The sequence below is a fragment of the Zonotrichia leucophrys genome, chromosome 10, assembly GCF_028769735.1.
Source record: "Zonotrichia leucophrys gambelii isolate GWCS_2022_RI chromosome 10, RI_Zleu_2.0, whole genome shotgun sequence".
In the NCBI taxonomy this organism is placed as follows: domain Eukaryota; kingdom Metazoa; phylum Chordata; class Aves; order Passeriformes; family Passerellidae; genus Zonotrichia; species Zonotrichia leucophrys.
In genome coordinates, this window is record NC_088180.1 from 8,338,458 (window position 1) to 8,357,212 (window position 18,755).

At 39.2% G+C, this 18,755-nt stretch overlaps 1 protein-coding gene across 4 annotated transcripts in view; it reads left to right on the plus strand.

Annotated features, from left to right (window-relative positions):
• Window positions 1-18,755, plus strand: part of ATOSA (atos homolog A) — a 47,618-nt gene that overhangs the window by 26,019 nt on the left and 2,844 nt on the right. For all 4 annotated transcript variants that reach the window (XM_064721886.1, XM_064721885.1, XM_064721884.1 and 1 more), the window contains 10 exons: window positions 4,617-4,801; window positions 5,638-5,840; window positions 6,256-6,381; window positions 6,651-8,499; window positions 9,147-9,263; window positions 10,205-10,278; window positions 11,079-11,190; window positions 11,897-12,055; window positions 13,857-13,925; window positions 14,763-14,962. In XM_064721886.1, the coding sequence (XP_064577956.1) occupies window positions 4,617-4,801; window positions 5,638-5,840; window positions 6,256-6,381; window positions 6,651-8,499; window positions 9,147-9,263; window positions 10,205-10,278; window positions 11,079-11,190; window positions 11,897-12,055; window positions 13,857-13,925; window positions 14,763-14,962 (3,094 nt within the window). The remainder of the gene's footprint in view (window positions 1-4,616; window positions 4,802-5,637; window positions 5,841-6,255; window positions 6,382-6,650; window positions 8,500-9,146; window positions 9,264-10,204; window positions 10,279-11,078; window positions 11,191-11,896; window positions 12,056-13,856; window positions 13,926-14,762; window positions 14,963-18,755) is intronic.

The following is an 18,755-nucleotide window of genomic DNA, read 5'->3' on the forward strand; positions in this document are numbered from 1 at the left end:
GGAAGGAGAGAGCAGATGTGGGCAGCCATGCCATGGTGCCCACTGAGCAGGGCTTGATCAGCTGGGAATCCCAACAGGCTACACCATATACTCCATTTTTTGTTAAGTATTTTACCTACTGGGTTTCAACTTTCTAAGTAAAATAGGAGTGTGATTACTTTTAATCAGGGGCCTTCAAAATCCATTATGGGTGCCTAAAAATTTTCCAGGAAAGGTCTGGGCTGTTACAGAGCATATTCAAGGACAATTATTAGTTGTTTCATGGACTCTCAAAGGAAGTAGCCCTCAATCAGTAAAGGTCAGGATTAAAGGATACTCTCAGTTGAACTAAATTGTCTTTCTTTGAAGAAAGTCTCTTTGCAGAAATGAGCTCTTTTTCTGAGAAGAGGACGAGTTTGGTAGACAGTTGTGGTGAGCAGTGCAGTATGAGAGGTTCTAGGACAATAAAATAAGCATGGACTAGGAGAGACTGTGATTGTGTCACAGCCTGGTCATGATGGGAGGGTGGCACAGGGCAGGAGAGGCTCTGCTGGGGCCCTTTATTGCCTTGCTGTGCCCAGGCAGGACAGGGCAGCAGCCCCCAGATGCATCCTCTGGTGGCACCTGGAACACAATGGGTTACATGATACCAAATGTCTTTGTTTCCTGGCCTGAGCCTAGAAAACAGATTAAATGCTCTTCTAAAACATGTATTTCAGGAAAACATCTTCTGTAATTACTACAGAAAAAGCTGTGATAGGAAAGGGAAGGGAGTTGGTCTGCACAAGCGTGACCTAGTTGGGAAAGGAGTCAGCTAAGCATAACTCAATTAACTGAAGTTTTCAGAGAGTCCTTGGGTTACAGTTAAGTGGATTTGTGAATCCCTACTACCACATAACTAACCTTAATTGGTGTTTCAGAATGTGAGCCAATTTCAGTTTGGGGGGGGATTGTGGGTTCTTATTCTGTATTCCAGTGCTCATGCACCTGTGTGTAGTGGAGGTAGGAGGACAAGGATTTGAAGACTGACATTTCTGGTTAAATGGGCTTTTCTGTTTTTTGAGAAGGTGTAGAAAATCAGTCTTTGCTGGGGTTGATATGTGCAGGAGGCAAAGGAAAACAAAGTTCCAGTATTGTATATTCAGTTCTCCAGTATTGTATGCTTTGCTCTATGCACAGTAGCTTCAGTCTAAATTTAAATTTCTCTTTCTTCCTTCTAGAGTAGTCTGACACCTGCTGCTATCTCTTGTGCCCACCTGGTCAAAAGCCTTTAGGTATAATGTATTGGTTAAAGGGCTGTAGTGCCTTATTACTTTAATTCTTATTTACTTGTGTCTGCTAACTGGATTTTTTTGCTATTTTAAGGAGAATAAACCCCAGACAGTGCAGAGATGCATGTTTTATGCTATATACTTAGCATGTTGCAGTGCTAGAAATGAAGCAGAACAATAATCACAGTTGTATAGTCAGGTTATAGGATTGAGGCTATTCTATACACAATATATGATGTGTCCTAGGGCTGATTCATACACATAACCAGTTACAGCACACACACAGTAAGACTTTTTTTACTTAAACACTGAGTTTGCTGTTTCTATAAATGTCATTCCACATTGTCCTCAATTACATCAACTTGCATCATCTGTGTCTGTTGTATAGGAACAATTACCAGGCTTCTCAATGGTTATAGGGTTTTTTCCTTTATGAAAACTCTTAGAAGTTGCTAAATGATATGTAAATCTAGTGGAGCTAAAAAAAAGATATTATGCCACATGAACTTTGTAGGAAAAAATATATTTCTTGATATCTCTTGCTATTTGTGCTTTAATTTTATTTTTTTTAAGGTCCAGATCAAATAACTGGTTGATTACCTTGCTGACATAATTTTAAAGTACTGGCCCTGTCTTTATAATGCTGCAGCATTTCTTAGTTTAACACAGACTTTTTAGTGATGCCATTTTATTTTGAAACAACATGGTGTTTTTGTAACTGCAGCCAATATAACTACATAAATGTGTCTCTTTAGCTAGTTGGGCCTTCTCTTCTATTCTTAAGGCAAGAAACTGGTTGCTTCTGAAATAATAGGTCTGATACAGCAACAGAGGCTGTATTTGTAAATTGAACTTGGAAGTGAGCTTCATCTGTTTACATAAATCAATATTTTGTATGTAATCTGTTTCTTGAGTGATGATTATTTCAGAATATGTACCTGGCTTGATTCACTACATCTTGCTAATTTGCTATTCACTGGGTCTTTTATCTGAACATCTTAAACTGTCTGTGCCTTGTAGTGACCTGTGACAGCTTTGTGAAGGCACTGAGCACTTTAGGTAGGCAATATAGGCTTTGGTATCAGAGGCTTTTGAATGCAAAAAAGGGGTGGGGTTTTTTTGCCTAAATCTTAACTGCTCAGTAGAAGCACTCAGGCCATAGGATTTGTCCATTAATTTGTGTCAAGTCCAAAAGATTTTGATAACATGTGGCTCTCTTAAAAAGAGAGCTAAATAATACAAAGTCTACTGCTTCATCTGGTATGCTGCTAATGGTAATTGAAGGGCATGTCTGTTTTACTGGTACTTGCCACTTAAAATTCTCTAATGTAAGTTTTCAGGTATCACATTTTACTGTGCTGTATCACATTTTACTGTGCTGATCTTGATCACACTCTCTTTGCAGTTTTTCTTAAAAATCATACATGTTTTTATGTATCTTAACTAAAAACTATTCTTTCAGATTTTTGTAGGAGTGAGTTAGTTTTGTTTAGTCTGCTAGGCATGAGGCAATTCTTGTTTAAATTATTTTAACTCCTGTTGAACACTTTCTCGATTTTTGAACTTCTTTGTCAGAGTATGCCAAATATGCCAGTAGTGATCCTTCATGCTGTGACTTTCTTGAAATTACCATGGCCTTTGGACATACAAAGATGAACTTAGCAGCAAGATAATACTGAAAATTTTTTTTTGTCTGTTGTATATCCAAATCCTTTTCAGAGTCTTCCCAAATTCCATTTTCCTATTCCCAAGTATGACTTGCCTATTGTTTACCAGACTTCCATCTGAAAAAAAAGTGCAGGTGCCTAATTTTGTAGGTGACTCATATCACTACCTCAGAGGCTTGTCTTCTCTGTTATTTACCATTCCTTTAATCTTTCATGCGCCTTTATTAGATACTTTTTGCCATCCATCAGGTGAATGACCATTTTAACTTATGCCAGATGAATTAATGTATTGTTCACATGCCACATGGGGTCCTCCAGGGTAATTCCTCTGTCCTCTGGCTCTTCTTCAGCAGTGGGCTGACTTCTCTTACTTACCTTGTGTAGATCCCTTCAAACAGTCTGTAAGCCCTGGGGTCCATGGTGTACAAGCCTGGGCTAGGCAAATATGTACATGCAAAAGCTAGTTGTACACACTCCATGATTTGCATATGCAGATAATTGCACATTTAATTGGAGCTTTTGTTTCATGCATCCATTCTTGTGTGCATCTCTCAAATCTGCCAGTGCAGTGTTTGCCAAATGCTCTCTGCTATTAGGGGCCCAAGACAAAAAAGACTTCTGAAAGGTATTTTATGCATGATAATTGAAACGTGAATAGAAATTAACTCTCTCCCTGTGGCAGTTTTGGTGGATGACATAGGACATTTAAGCTAAAATTGTGGAGATGTCAGGTGCTTTTGTTCCCCTAAAGCATCAAAATAAAGGTAAAGAACTGCTGGCAGCCCTGCCTCCACCCGCTTTTCTTTGCTGCTCTTAAAATAGACTTTGAAGGGAATGTATTGTAGCTTTCATGGAAAAGAGAGTTTTCTGTAACCTCTTCAATAATTAAATAATTTTGAAACTTGAAGTGTTTTGAAGCAGTGAGGGGAACGACATGATCTGGTTGTACTTAAATGTGTTTGAATGATGGGTGACATCCTCGTGATGAGTGAGGAGGAGGAGAAGGGTGCTCTATAAAACACCATAAAATGGTGCCTGTTAACTCTGCAGGAACTGGGTGTGCCAGGGCTCTTCATGAAGAGCAATGCCAGCTGCTGCTTTGTCTACAGAGACTTGTTGAGTTTTCATTCTTTGCACAAGTTTAGACTGACCGTGGTACAAAACAATGAATAGTCTGTATGTTTCTTCAGAACATTTCCTATGTGTTAGTGGTAACTAAAAATGAACCTCTGAAGTAAGCTCTGCTCTCAGCAGGAGGGACTTGCAAAAAAAATCTTAAAGAACATTGTGTCCCACTTTTTCCATAATAGAAGTAAATATTTCTTTTTCTTCTTCAATTTTTAATCTACTTTATGATATATTGTGGCTTCTTGTTCCATCTGTCAGATGATAATAACAATGCCAAGTCATACTATCATTAGACTTCTCCAACAAGAGCCCAGAAACCTTTTGTCTTCTGGAAAAGCTGTAGAAAAACAAAGTTCTTTGTTTGTGGTGACAGCATTATGAGATGAGGAAAGTTGTTTTGTGGTGCTGGAGTGGGGGCTGGTGGGTTTTATGGAGAGTGCAGTCAGTCTGACACAAAGATCCATTTACCATAGCCTAGCCTCATTTCAAGTGTAACTGAAACAAACTGAAGAGTCTACCAACAGTTGGTATCCAGCAAATGTCATTAATTATTTTCTTTTTGAAATGGCAGATACTTTGGATGAATACTTTGAGTATGAAGCTGAGGAGTTCCTGGTCTCCCTGGCCCTGCTGATCACGGAGGGCCGGACACCAGAGTACTCCATCAAGGGCAGGACAGAGGGCTTTCACTGCCCACCAGCACAGTCAAGTCAGCCACCAACAACTAAGCATGAATGCAGTGACAAACTGGCTCAGGTATGGTGGTGGTACCCATTTCATGTCACAAATCCTTGCTCCTGTGGTTAAAGTCAGCCAGGAACCCCACAGTGGATTCACAGTTCAGCATGAGTAACAATGGCTTTCTGGCAGTCCTTCATTTAAATGAGTATGTAATTCAGTACCCTGCTAATAATAGATCTGTCCTTAAAATGAGAGATCATTAAGCCTTTTATCCTTGCACATGAAGTTCTGCATGACTACCTGAATGCAGTGCTTGTTTGAATCTTTATTATGCAAATGACAAGCACTATACTTAGTATTCTTGGTCTGGGGTTTCTTTTGAGAAAATGTAGGCTGACTTGCCTAACTTTTTGCTTTTCCAGGTGTTCTGGAAAAGTTAGTGATCCAAAAAACACAAGCACATCAAATCTAGCCTGGCTATTTGGGAGTAAGGTTGGAACATTCTATTTCTCAAGTAAAAGTTCTTAAGTACTGTGGGAATTTAAGTTATATTCATGCAGAAGTTAGCCTGCTCCAGGACACAGAATTTTTAAAGATACTGCTGGAGTCTGTCTACCCAAGAGGGTGCCTTGTGGAGAGGTAACTACAAGGTAGCAAAGTGCAGTGGTTGGGGAAATGCATTTTGACAAGCTTTTTAAATTTCCTAAAGAAAGCTGCTCAAATAGCAACTGTAAAGGAGGTGTTAATTATTTTTTCATTTAATAGCTCTGGAATCTTATTTCTGATTTGGTGAAACCAAACAGAATTTGACCCTTACCCTTCTCTAGTATTTTAGAATGTGCTTTTTTATCACATTTAAATCTAGCTAGTATTTTTATGGCTTGTGTTTGTTGACATTTGCTTTCCCTCAGTGTCGTCAGGCCAGACGAACCAGATCTGAGGTTATGCTTCTGTGGAAGAACAATATTCCAATCATGGTAGAAGTGATGCTACTTCCAGACTGTTGCTATAGTGATGAAGGGCCCACCACAGAGGGGAATGATTTAAATGATCCTGCAATCAAACAAGATGCATTGCTATTAGAAAGGTGGATTTTGGAGCCAGTTCCTCGACAGTAAGTTGGATATGAGGATTAGTTGATAATTGCAAGAATCTTGTCATATTAAAGTCCTTAAAGTAATCAATTAGTGTTTTTGAACTGGCTCTTTGCCATGAGGACTGATCTAAGAAAACTACTGTTTGCTAGTGAAATTGAAGCATTTCAATTTTAGTCATCTTATACTCAAAATTTCTGCAGTGCAGAGTATGAAATGATCCTGGCTGCAAATAGTAACATGTAACATTTGTTATGTCAAATTTTTTCATGTGTATAAAAACAAATGAGGCTCTGGAATTTTCAAAATGTTTGAGGAGTTTTTGCTTGATTTAGCTATATTTTATTTTCTGACCAAAGATCTGACAATGTTCTAGTTCTAATAGGTCTCTGAGCATTCTTACCAACACTCATGTGTTTGTCTTTAAATGCTTAGGAGTGGAGATCGATTTATTGAAGAGAAGACCCTTTTACTGGCAGTTCGCTCCTTTGTTTTCTTCTCTCAGCTGAGCGCGTGGCTGAGTGTTTCACATGGTGCTGTTCCCCGAAACATCCTGTACAGGTATGCCTGCAATGGAAAAAAACTGGTTTACTGTTTGCCGATTGCTGCAGCTTCTCTTAAAATCATTCTTCTCTCTTGTTTCCTGCTTGCTTTTAGAAGGTGCCATATTGTTGGCCTGGTACTTTGGTAGTTCTATAGGATTTGTGTACTGTGCAAATAAAGCAGTTGCTGATGTTTCTAGTGCTTTTTCTTAGATATTTGTTACAAAGTAGATAATTAAAAACTTTTCATTTAGCTATTTTTGTAAATGCCCTTTGGTATTGTTTCAGGGTGAGCGCTGCAGATGTGGACTTGCAGTGGACGTTCTCCCAGACACCCACTGAGCATGTCTTTCCTGTTCCTAATGTTTCTCACAATGTGGCCTTGAGGGTCAGCGTCCAGTCCCTGCCCAGGCAATCCAACTACCCAGTTTTGACCTGTAGTATTCACACCAACCTTAGCTTTTATGAAAAGCAAATGCAAGAGCGAAAGTTCCATCAGCGCAGCGATCCCAGTGCTGCTCAGCAATGCAGCACTTCCAGTCCCCTGCGTTTTCATGGGAAGCAGACATGGACAATGACACCTGAAAGCCTGCTTAATGGAAAAAAGATGCCTGAATTTACTACATCTTTTAGAAATTTAAAACTTTATCCATCTACCAGACTTGGATCTGACTTTGGGGCGTCACAGTCCAAAGTTCAGTGCTATAATGCTACAGCAGACAACAAGACACAGGCTCGTGAAACACCAGTCAGAACTTTTAAATCCTACTCTCTGGTGGATTCCCGTGTTTCGAACAGTCACTGCTCTCATCAGCCCACAGGAGAAACCAATCCTTTGATAGGCTCTTTGCTTCAAGAGCGACAAGAAGTCATCGCAAGGATCGCTCAGCACTTGATTCACTGTGATCCAGCTACTTCACCAGTTGTTGCTGGGCGTCCATTCACCACACATGAAAACATCTCAGCTACACCAAAAGCTTTTCGGAGCACTTTTGAAGAGGAAAACTTGCCAAGGAAAAGCAAGGAGAGCTCCCCTGTTCCTGCTGCCAACTTAGACAATGCAAAACAGGAGGATGGTGATGAAGGCAAAGCTAGAGCAGTGCCAGAGGTGCCCCTGCTCGATGCCCGTGTGCCAGGGAGCCATTGTGGCCGTCAGTCAGCAGGGGAGGGTAACCCCCTGATTGATTCCCTGCTCCAGGAGCGCCAGGAGGTGATAGCAAGGATTGCCCAGCACTTGATCCATTGTGATCCAGCCACTTCCCATGCTGCTGGACGTCCATTCAAAGTGCATGAGGCTAGTCCAGTCACGGCAAAAATTTTCCGAAGTACGTATGAAGATGAAAATTTGCTGAAGAAAGGCAAGGAATCGTCTTCTGTTTCGTCTGCTAAATCAAAATTTTCTTTGTTAGAAGACAGCAGTAAATCAGGGACAAAGACACCTGATACTCCTATCAGTCCTTCTAGGTTTGATGGAGAATTGAAGACTTCTCTAAAAGTCCAAGCAAGAAGAAAATTGGTTTTAGCAAAACCCAGTGAGGCTGTCCAAAATTCATTTCATCAGACTTCCAATAAAACTTGTCATGCATTTAGTAGCATTCACATATCATCATCATGTATTAAAGAAAACAAATCTGAAATTCCAGATAAATTGGAAATACATTCTGGTTGTGCACAGAAAGACCAGATAACCAATGGAATTAAACAGGGTTCAAATCCCAGCAGCATTGATGAACAGATTTGCACAAATAAACTTAAAGAAAGAACAATTGTTAGTGAGAACAATGGCACAGACAGTTGTAATAATATACAGATAGAAAAATGCAGAATACTTGAAGGTACAAAAAAAGCAACCGTGATCCCGCTATCTGACTCTTTGCACAAAAATGAGCTCAAGTGTTTAGACAGAGACTCCAAAAAACCAATTATTTATGAGCAAAATACACAACTTATTAGTATTGAAAATTATTTAAATAAAGACCATGACAGTTTTAAAACCAAAACCAAACAAGATAAAACAAAAACTGCACATGATGAGAATGAAGACCCAACAGGCCTTGATTTTCAAAGCACTTCTCAGAAGAAACCTGCAGAAGACAATGTGGTTAAGGGTGAGCGGCAGAGGAACCCAGATGTACAGGTAAGTACATTTGGGAACAAATAATAATTCCTCTAACTGCCCTTTGTCACATAGCTTGTACCCTCTGTCTGCTGGGGGCCAGCATGAAGAGGAGTTTCAGCCTGACCTTGCAGGTAGCAGGGTATTACCATTGTAGTCCTGGCCTGAAGTAACTCAGGAAGAATTTCTTCATGGAAAGGGTTAAGCATGGGAATGGATTCCCCAGGTGGTGGAGTCACCATCCCTGGAGGTGTACAAAAACCAATTTATTGCCATGGCCTAGCTGACAAGGTGACCTGTCTAGTGATTCTGTGTGATGGGGTAACTTGGCCGTTGGTGCCTCCCCTAAACTTCAGTTCAGCATGGAGAAGGACTAACTGTCCTCTTCCCCTCATGGTGACAGAGTTATGCAAGGGCTGTTTCCATGGGCAGGGAGGCACCCTGGTTTGTAGAAATGCACCCATCTGAGTAGGGAATGTGATCTGTTAGGGGCAGTCTGTAGCTGTGGATTGAGTCAAGGGGAATTTCTACTGAATGTTTCATCCCATGCTAGTGTGCTGTAGATCCACCTGGGTCAGGAATCATCTCTCTTACAGCAAGTGAGTGTTACCATGATAGGTCACTGAAATATTCCACTGATAAGCTCAGTACATTTGTTTTGCTGGCAGAAAGCACCACCTCTAAAACACACGAATACGTGGAGGAAACACAATTTTAGATCCCTGGATGGAACTTCAACCAAGGCTTTTCATCCCAGAACTGGACTGCCTCTGCTTTCAAGTCCTGTAAGTTATTCTGGAAATTCTTATAGCTGAGAAAGGGACTGTTTGTTCTTCTAATGTCTGTGCATGGCAGAATTTGACAAAATACCTAGGTGAAGGGTGTGTATTTACTTTGTGTCACAGTGAATACTCTTGTGAGTAGAAAGTAATGCTTAAATGAGAGAACATGTAAATTAGGCTGAATAATAATTTTGGAAAAGAAAATACTAAAGATGTAGTTTTTGAGATCATATCAAGATTAACAAAAGGTGGCATTAAATTGAAAAATGGATAGAAACAATGCTTTGGTGCTATTCTAGAGCACAAAAGAAAGCATTTTGAAGATCAGTGTTTTAAGTGTAAGTTAACATTTTTTCATTTAGGGGATTTTGTGTTCCTTTTCAACACCTGATTGCCCATTATTCCAAAGCCTTTGTTTCTGTGAACAGTTTGTACTGTATATTGCTCAGTAACTAGAGGTGTCATGGAATGACTTAGTGAACAAAGCTGCTGTGATAAGGCAGACACTAGGGGAGTGTTAGAGTTCTTGGTAGGTTGTTTGGAGTTTTAAAAAACCAGGCAGTTCCTATTAAAACTACTGAAGTAGCAATCAACACATGGGATGCTTTATTCTTCCTTGCCTGTAAAGGCTGTCATATTTTCAGGGAAATTGGATGGAAATTGTTACAGCCTGTTTATTAGTAATGTTCTGTCCTGTTCCAAAGAGACATCAGCTTCCTGAATGTCTTTATTGAAATGCTTCCTGTTAATCAGAATTTACAGTCTCATCATTAATTATCCTAGAACTTTCTTCACTAAGTTTAAAATGCATAAGAATTATATTCTCTGCTCTGTTTTTGTAATTTTATAATGTCATGAAAATTCTTGGCAAAATGTGCTTACTTGGCAAAATTGCCTGTGGTAGCAGTTCAGTTTTCAAATTAACATCTTCTTTCCTTGTTGAGGTTCCTCAAAGGAAAACACAGTCTGGGTGCTTTGATCTGGATTCTTCATTGTTGAAATGTCTGTCTGCAAGAAGGTATGTTTTATTTACCAGAAACATTGAGATTTTTGAGGGAGGCATAATGTATATATATATTTATATGCAAAATCAAAGCATGTTAGCAAAGACAAAAAATGCTTTCAAAGGAATCCTTATTTTGATAAAAGGCTCAGCAGCTGAGTTGCCCTGGGAGTTTCTAGGTTAGTACAGCTCTGGGACATAGCCATGCAATGAGAGCTGCTGGCAGAATGAATTCTGTCCCATGCAAGGGTAGATATGCTGTCAGATGCACTTGAGTTTTCAGACAGAAAAGCTAGTAATTGTTGATTCTCCTGCAAAACAATGTTATTTTTGTGTTGTATTTTGCTCATAGTGTTGAACGTGTTAAGCATTTTGCCTTCACTTGTTCAGAGAACCAGACTTTTAAAAAGGGCAAATCATGACCTTTCATACATTAATACATGTAACATAAACAGCTTTTGGTATGGTAGTTTGGTGTTGGAAATATGACATATATCTCATATCTCATATGAGAATATGAGACAAAAGTACCCACATACAAGAGGAAATAATACTATATTTTGGCTCCTGCAAATGGAGCTAAAGAACAATTTTTTATCATCTTTATCCCTTGTAATGTAAAGCTGGTAAAAATATTTTTTCAGTTAACTAGAAAACGTTCTGCTAAGGTATTAATAAGCAATGTTCAACTGTTACTTCCTTAGAACAACATTTTGTAGTACAGTAAGTAAATTATTCTTTCTAGAGCTGTTTATACCCAGAAGACAAAAGCAAACGTGTTTATCCTCTATATTTATTCTGTCTTTTTTTAATAGCCCACAACAATGTATAAACAAAGACAGTGATCCAGATGACAGCCATGGGAAACCAATCCTAAGTTCTAGTGCTCCCCCAGTAACAAGTCTGAGCCTTCTGGGAAACTTTGAGGTATTGCATATTCTCTAGAATTCTTGTGGTATTTTTACTCTTCTGTACTGCTTTTAAAAGTATATTACTGTGAACAATTCCAGCACTATTAGAATGTAAAAGTTCCTGACTGAATTGAATAAAATTTGTTTTCATTTCCAGCTGTAAAGGCACTTATTTCATGCCCCAGACATCTTCTGTCTCAGAGAATCAAATACAATGAGTTGCTTAAGGCTTTGTTTCCCACTAGGGTCAAGTTAGAAGATGTTCTGTTGCCATAAATGAGATTTAATAACCTGTAATTGTTCATGTTTATAATGTACTTACCTAGAAAAAAGAACTTACATTTTCACTCTTAAAGTCTACTTAGTATGTCACAAAAGCTGGGTTGAATCAGTGTGTTAAACAGAATGTGTTTGAAGTGAAGGCTCCAGCTCTTCACTTCATATAGCATATCCAATAACAGCAGCTATTAGCCAGTGCATTAAAGGGTTATATTGTACTGTCTTGTGAAGTACAGAGTTGAATTTGTAGGGAAGGTTACATAATCTAGGTTAATTAATTTTTTTCAGATAGTATATGTTGAAAACCAAGCACAGATCCTGCTGCAATAAAGTTCTCTGTGGGCTTTTGCACTTATTTCCTGATTACAGAATTTCTGACAGAAGTTATGCTCTGTTTTATTTGAGGTGATCCCAAGCCAAGCTGTGTGTGCTTTGTTTCTCAGGAATCTGTCCTGAATTTCCGCCTGGACCCGCTGGGTATCGTGGAGGGTTTCACAGCAGAGGTGGGAGCAAGTGGAGTCTTTTGTCCCACGCACATGACTCTGCCAGTTGAGGTGTCATTCTACAGCGTTTCAGATGACAATGCTCCCTCTCCTTACATGGTAAATGTGTGGTTGGATTTATTTTAAATAAGTTCTGATATGTGGAGGTGAAGAGCAAGAGCTTGGTGAGTAGAGGGTTCAGAAGGTAAAGATTTGCAGGCTTATTTTCAACTGCCTATGACAGAGTTCTCCTGTCCTCCTTCCTTTCTCTAAGTAGTGCTTTTCCTTCTACTTTTCTGCCCCACCGTTCAGCTGTTCTCATCTTGGGATATTCAATGTATTTGTCTCCCCCCACACTGCAGTGATCAACCCCCAACATCTCTTTTTATCCATCTAACTTAAAATAGCAGTGAGGCAATAGCTGGACTTAACAGGATACATTTTGTTGTCCCAACAAGCAGCTGCTCTGGGCAACTAACCACCCTGCAGAGTGGCTTAGGTGCAGGCCAAAGGGCTGATGGACACCTTAGCCTTGGAAGTTACTCAGCCCTTTCTTTTAAAGCAGTTACTGCCTGGGCTGTGGTGACGCTCAGCACCCTCATAGGCTGCATGGTTTGCTGATGTTTGCAGCCATGCAGTGTTTGTGTTCTCAGTCTCTGGGTGCTAATTCTGTTCCACATGGGCTTTGCATGTCTAAAAGTGCTCCTCTGTAAAAAGAAAATGGTGACTTGTATGCTGGCATTGAATCAGAGGCTGGATTTGTTCTGAATGCCTGTTAAGGAACCTTAATTTTACATAGGTGACAGGTCCAATTTTTAGAGATTTTCATATGTGTATGTTTGTCTAATATGCACTAAAGGGTTTGTTTAAATGTGGAAGTCAAGCAGTGAACATCTGAGTATTCCACTATTTAGAGTTAAATTTTAAATTCATAGCAGTTACCATTTCTGACCTTCTGTTTTGGAAAGTATTTAGAAAATGAAATTGCTTAGAGTTTAAGTAACGGCTTTGAGTTTAAACTTGTATATGTTTTAACCACTGCAAAAAGTATCTATTCTTTTGCTTTCATCTTTCTAGAATATTTAATGTGATTTTCTAGGAGATGAAGGGATTCTCATGTTCCTCAAATGGTTAAAAGTAGCATTGCTTATTTTCCTAGCTGGGTTTCATTGTTTCAGGCTTTTCCACATGCTATTTTCAAATATGCTATTATGGCTGAGTCTCGCAGGATTAATACAGCATTTGTGTAGTGCCTCCATCATCAGAAACATTGTTTCTGTTTGTATAGCTAGTTTGTGTGCTGTGGGGTCTGTTCCTGGTTGTTGTTTGGTTCGGGTTCTGGAGCCCTGTGCAGCCCTGGTGCCCTGCAGGGTGCCCAGCCGTGTGGCAGTGCCCCCAGCGTGGCCTCGGCAGCCACAGCGCCCGTGGGGCTGCTCTGTGCATCACAGCTGGTACAAAAGCAGATGTCATCCTTCCTAAGGTTTGGATTAGAATGGAAGATTAAGTACATCTGCTGCCTTTGAAAGGCAAAAATGAGTTCTGTGAGATTTGGAGTATTATTGGTGCAATTGTAGATGATATAGAAATGGAAAGGAGGGGACAAATGTTTCAGTTTAACCTCCCAGCTGCTTTGAAAAGAAAGCTCCGTTTTGTCCTAGCTCCCTGATGTGGAGAAGATGTGGAAACTTGAATCTTGTTTCAAGAGGAGTATGTACCTCTTATTGCACAGCTTTTAATGGTCTGCCAAAGTATCTTTAAGGCCCCTGCTGTTGATTTTTTAACTGCATTGTTTAAATGTATTGCCTTCTCTATTTTTAGTTTTTATAAATTACTGATTATGCTTCAAATTAATGCAATTACATGACTAGAACATTTTGATTTGTTTATCTCTGTGACCTAAATATGGGTTTTGTTTTTGTAGGGTGTAATTACTTTAGAGTCCCTTGGTAAAAGGGGTTATCGGGTACCGCCTTCAGGAACAATACAAGTGGTACGTACTCAGCAGATAAGTGCCTTGAAACCACTAATATCCAGAAAGTCATGCACAGATGAGTTTATTGGAGATGAGCATGAAGCTAGCAGTGGAAATGTGCATCTCTGTAGGTACTGTAGTAACTCAAAGTAGAAATCTGTGTGTGGGGCAAAAAAGATTCCCAATCTTTGAACACTTTTGTGCTCGGAGGAGCCTTACAATCAGTTCCAGGAGATTTGGAATACCTGGGGACACTGTGGCTTTGAAAAAGTCTTGGGGAAGTAATTAGGCCACAGTCCAAATCCTGAAATTCTTCTAAAGCAATTGAGATTGAATAATTGTATCTACTTTTTGTAATATTTTAACACCACCTTTACTTTTGTAATAAAAAGTAAATCACACTCATTGCTTAGAACCAGTGAACTCTTTCTTTTTAGAACCCAGTCCAAGATAACACATTCATAATTTCAGGTTTAAAAGCGGAGCCCACCACTGTGCTTCCTGCAAGTGTATTGTGTCTGGAAAACAGTGTAGACAAAAAGCTGACTGGAAAAATTAACAAAAACGGGGATGCTGATTAGCAAAGTAAGAGTAGTCATATACTAGTGTTTCATTCAGATTAGATCGTGTTTAGCATTATAATTATAACATAATTCAAATGGGAATTGCTGGTAGCCGAAGTGTTGAAAACCAGAAAGGCTTCACAATGTCTTTACATAAATGTTTCTGTATGGCACAGAAACAAAGTGCATAGATAACCATTTTGACAGATCAAGTTTGGGTTAGATTTGTTGTTTTTTTAAAAAAAATTTGTCATCTCTTAAGACTATTGTATTGAACCGTTTGTCTTTTCAGACCTTATTTAACCCTAACAAAACTGTGGTGAAGATGTTTGTGGTGATCTATGACTTGAGAGAAATGCCAGCTAATCATCAAACATTCCTACGGCAAAGAACTTTTTCTGTTCCTGTGAGACGAGAAGTCAAGAGAACTGTCAATAAAGAAAACAGTCACCAGACTGAAGAAAGGCTACTACGCTACCTCATACATCTGAGGTAAGCTCCTTGAAGTTCAAACACCAAAATAAAACAAAAAACCTCCAACAAACCCAAGCCAAAACCACAAAAAAGTATCTGCCAAAATTCAACTCGTAATTTCTTTCCCAGCCAACCTTTCTGTATACAGAAATAAGAAAGAATGAAAAGAAAAAAAAAAAAAAAGAATGCTAACTTGGTCTTTAAGCTAGACAGTAGAGGAAGAAGAGGTAATAAATAATTTGGGTTGTCCTTGGGAGAAACAAAGTTGAAATATAACATAAAGTTCTGTCTTGGCATTAAAGTATGTTGTATAGCATTATAAAGCTTAAACCTTTTCCTAGCAAGACAGAAATTGTTCTGGCTGAATCAGTGCACTTTTTTTGAGGTTACAGGAAATAGTGAAAGTGGATGTTACATGGGCAAAAGCCAAAACTAAGGATCACTGAAGGGAAGGTGTGCTTCACATGTGTCTCTTCACCAGAATAACTTGTAACATGAAAAATGGTCTGAGCTACTCCTAAAAATACAGTGTTTAGTGGCAAAATGTAAATGCCTGTTTCACGATGCATTACTGCTGATGATGCCTTTCACTTTATAAAATATTCACTCAATCTTCCTTAAATGATTTACAAAGCACTGCCTGGCACTCAACACTGTGCTGCTGCTCTTGGGGTGTTCTGGAAACTGCAGTTGGAAACAAAGGGGAATGATGGATGTACTCTGTCCTCCTGCAGTTTGCAGACTTTTTGTGTGTGTTTTTGTAGTAAAAAATGTCTGTACACACAGACCCAGTGCTTTCACTGCAGCGCTTGGAAACCCACCAGCAGCTGACATTCTGAAGTGAGCAAGCAGAACAAAATCAAATATCATACACTTCTCTGTTGTTTTACAATTATTTCTGGTGCATATTGTTTTCTTATTTAGTGGCATTGATTTCTATCCAACAGACTTTTCAAACACAACCTTGTCTAGAACAGTGATTCTAAGCCAGACTCTCCCATTGAATGGAAGTTGACAGTCATAAAAAGTGTGTTGGTTTACTGGAGTGTGAAAATAGTGGCATGAGAAGGCTGTTGAACAGTGTTTTCATTCTGAAATGCAGCCTGGATTGAAATTCAGCCTTTCAGGCCACACTGACTTGCAAGGTCTAACCTAACCACCTTCCAAAATTTTTCTTTTGGGGCAAATTCTGAAAAAGTGTGTAGCTCCAATAGAAGGCTCTGTCCAGGTGTAATGTTGATCTGCCCGTGCAGAGGAACTGGGGACAGGCCTTGGCTGCAGTGGTGGGTGAAATCTGTGGCCAGCTGGCTCTGGCATACCTGCAGGAAGAGTAGTGGTCTTGTGTCCCCTTTCAGTTTCTACTTTAATGTTGTTTGTAAATTTCTTATTGACAGAATCAGGAATTACTTTCATTTGAAGGCAAACCTGCTTTCTGCTCTCTCATCTGTTACAGCTGGAAGTCTTTTTTAAGAGCTTCCTATTTCTGATACCTGCCGAGAGACAGAAATGTTGCAGTTCTGATGCTTCTTATTTTGAGATATCTGTACAATTCAGCTTTCAGACCTCTGGTAGAGATCAGTTCATGGGTTTATGATGTGTAATTGGAAATGCATCCATTTCTGATGGGAAAACCAAAATCAAAATTAGGATGCTGACCTGCTTACTTTGAAAAGTGAATAACTATAGATATGCTACAAGTTTTTTCTTCAGTGATAAGCCCAAGCTTTGGGTCCTTTCTCATAATGTAAGAATGGCAGAACTCCTTGAAATATTAAAGTAGCTTATGTTGATCTGTCTTGTAGTTTATTATACTGAGCACTTATGGTTTTACAAAAGAGTCAGTTGTCCATTTAGTAGCCTTCTTTACTAAAGATGGATTTTAATTAGGAGGGCTTTAAAAAATCTTAGTAGTATATTAGTTTGTGTAAGTTGGTTTTAAAGCTTCATTTTTAAAAGCAGCAAAGTTTCCTCAACCCTGCTTTTCTGAAAAGTTATGTAAACCTAAAAAGTTCTAACTATTCAGATTTCTTTTTGTTTGTAGCTCAAGTTGACTTAGAACAGCCTTTCAGTTTTAGTTGCAGTAGTCATTGAGCACAAGCATCTTAGGCTTACGTATTGAAATTTTGTTTAAAAAAACAAATGAAGTCACCACCAGTGAGCTGCATTGTGGTCACATCTGCTTGCAGGCCTTAATCACAGTTGTCAGCACTCACATTATGAAAGCTCCTTTTCAAGTGGTAATTCAGCAAAAACGCTTGCATAGGTCTGGAGCTTAACATTGGCGGCCAGATTTTCTACAACAGTCTTTAAAGTGTCAGATTTATTGTGTGAGCAGCTTCTGCATGCAGTTCTGTATGGCTGAGGCTCTGTTCAATATGCCATCAGACTGTACTTGTACCCCAGCTACAGGATTGAGACACCAAATGTAGCTTGCATACACAGCAGAGCTTTATTTGTTATTAAAAACCCCCAAGAGTTGCACCTGCAGTTTAAGTTGGTTTTTGAAGATGCTTTAGGGATAAATTTTTTGTTGCATGTAAAGCAATGACTTCTTGTCTTGTAATTAAATCTACTTGAGCATAAGTGCTGTGAGCTCAGCTCTGCTTGTGCCTCATTTCTGCCTGGCGTTGTGATGACCATCTGTGGGTTTCTAGGTCACGTTCTGGCACTCTTGTAAAAAGTAATTAAACAGCTAACCTGCCCACAGCTCAGCATTTTTCAAGATTTTAAAGCTTGGTCAACAGCCTTAGTTACTGACACAATGCCAGGAATTGCATGGAGCATAGTTGCTGTTGCCTAACAGCTAAACAGGGGTTGTTACTGAGGGCTCAGCGGAGGGTAAGCCTGAAACTGGTTGTTAAAAGTACTGATTCCTCAAGGTGTTGAGAAACTTTTTAAAAATACTGTCCTAATGTGGCATGCACCTTTATTGGTGGAAGCTGAAGATACCTGCTATTACTGATTTACTAGCTGCTTTTGATCTTTCTGGTCTCTCAGCATTCTTTCTTATCTAGAAATTGTTATTCTTGTCCTAATGCTTTTACTTACAGATTTTATAAGTTGTGTTGTATAGTCTTTGACACTTACAAAACACATCTTGCTACATATGTTTTCATGATGATCCTGCTTTTCAGGATTATTCTGTTTCCATTAATTTCTCTGTTCTTTGTGAATTGTGATAGCCTATAAAATACATATAGGGACTTTGTGCTTGTATTTGTCATTTCTTCTGTAAAGTTCCTCTGCCAGACTTCTTAGCATCTGATATCTGTGTGTTTAATTATTCCTGTATGTGTCTGTTACTGTTCCTAGGACACCATCTGTCAGAGAGCTTGGTTGTGCTGGGATTTTAAAATTTCTTTACACAAACTACTGGAGCTGCCTCAGCTCTGGAGTCAGTCCCATGTTGGCCACTCCATCACCACCCTGCAAGGATGTAGGGAATGTTTGTCTCAATTATTCCAATGTGTTTGCGTGTATAAAAAACAACATTTCTAAATCCCAATTACTAGGGTAGACTGTCTAAAAGAAAAAAAAAAAAAAGGGATGCAGAGATGAGAACAATCCCTTGAACTTTGCTGCTGTCTCACACTTATCCTTCTTCAATCTTTCTGAAATGCCATGCTCTGAAAAGTCATGTTGCAGGGGAACCACTATTTACTGAGCAAAGGGAGTCTTGCAGGATTATCACTCATAGAAAAGAGCAAGCTTGAGGAGTTTAAAAATAGACCCTGCTAATAATTCTTTTGAAGGATCTGTGTGTAAAATGGGAGTTGAGATCTGTTTTATGATGGTGCTTTGATAACTAGAT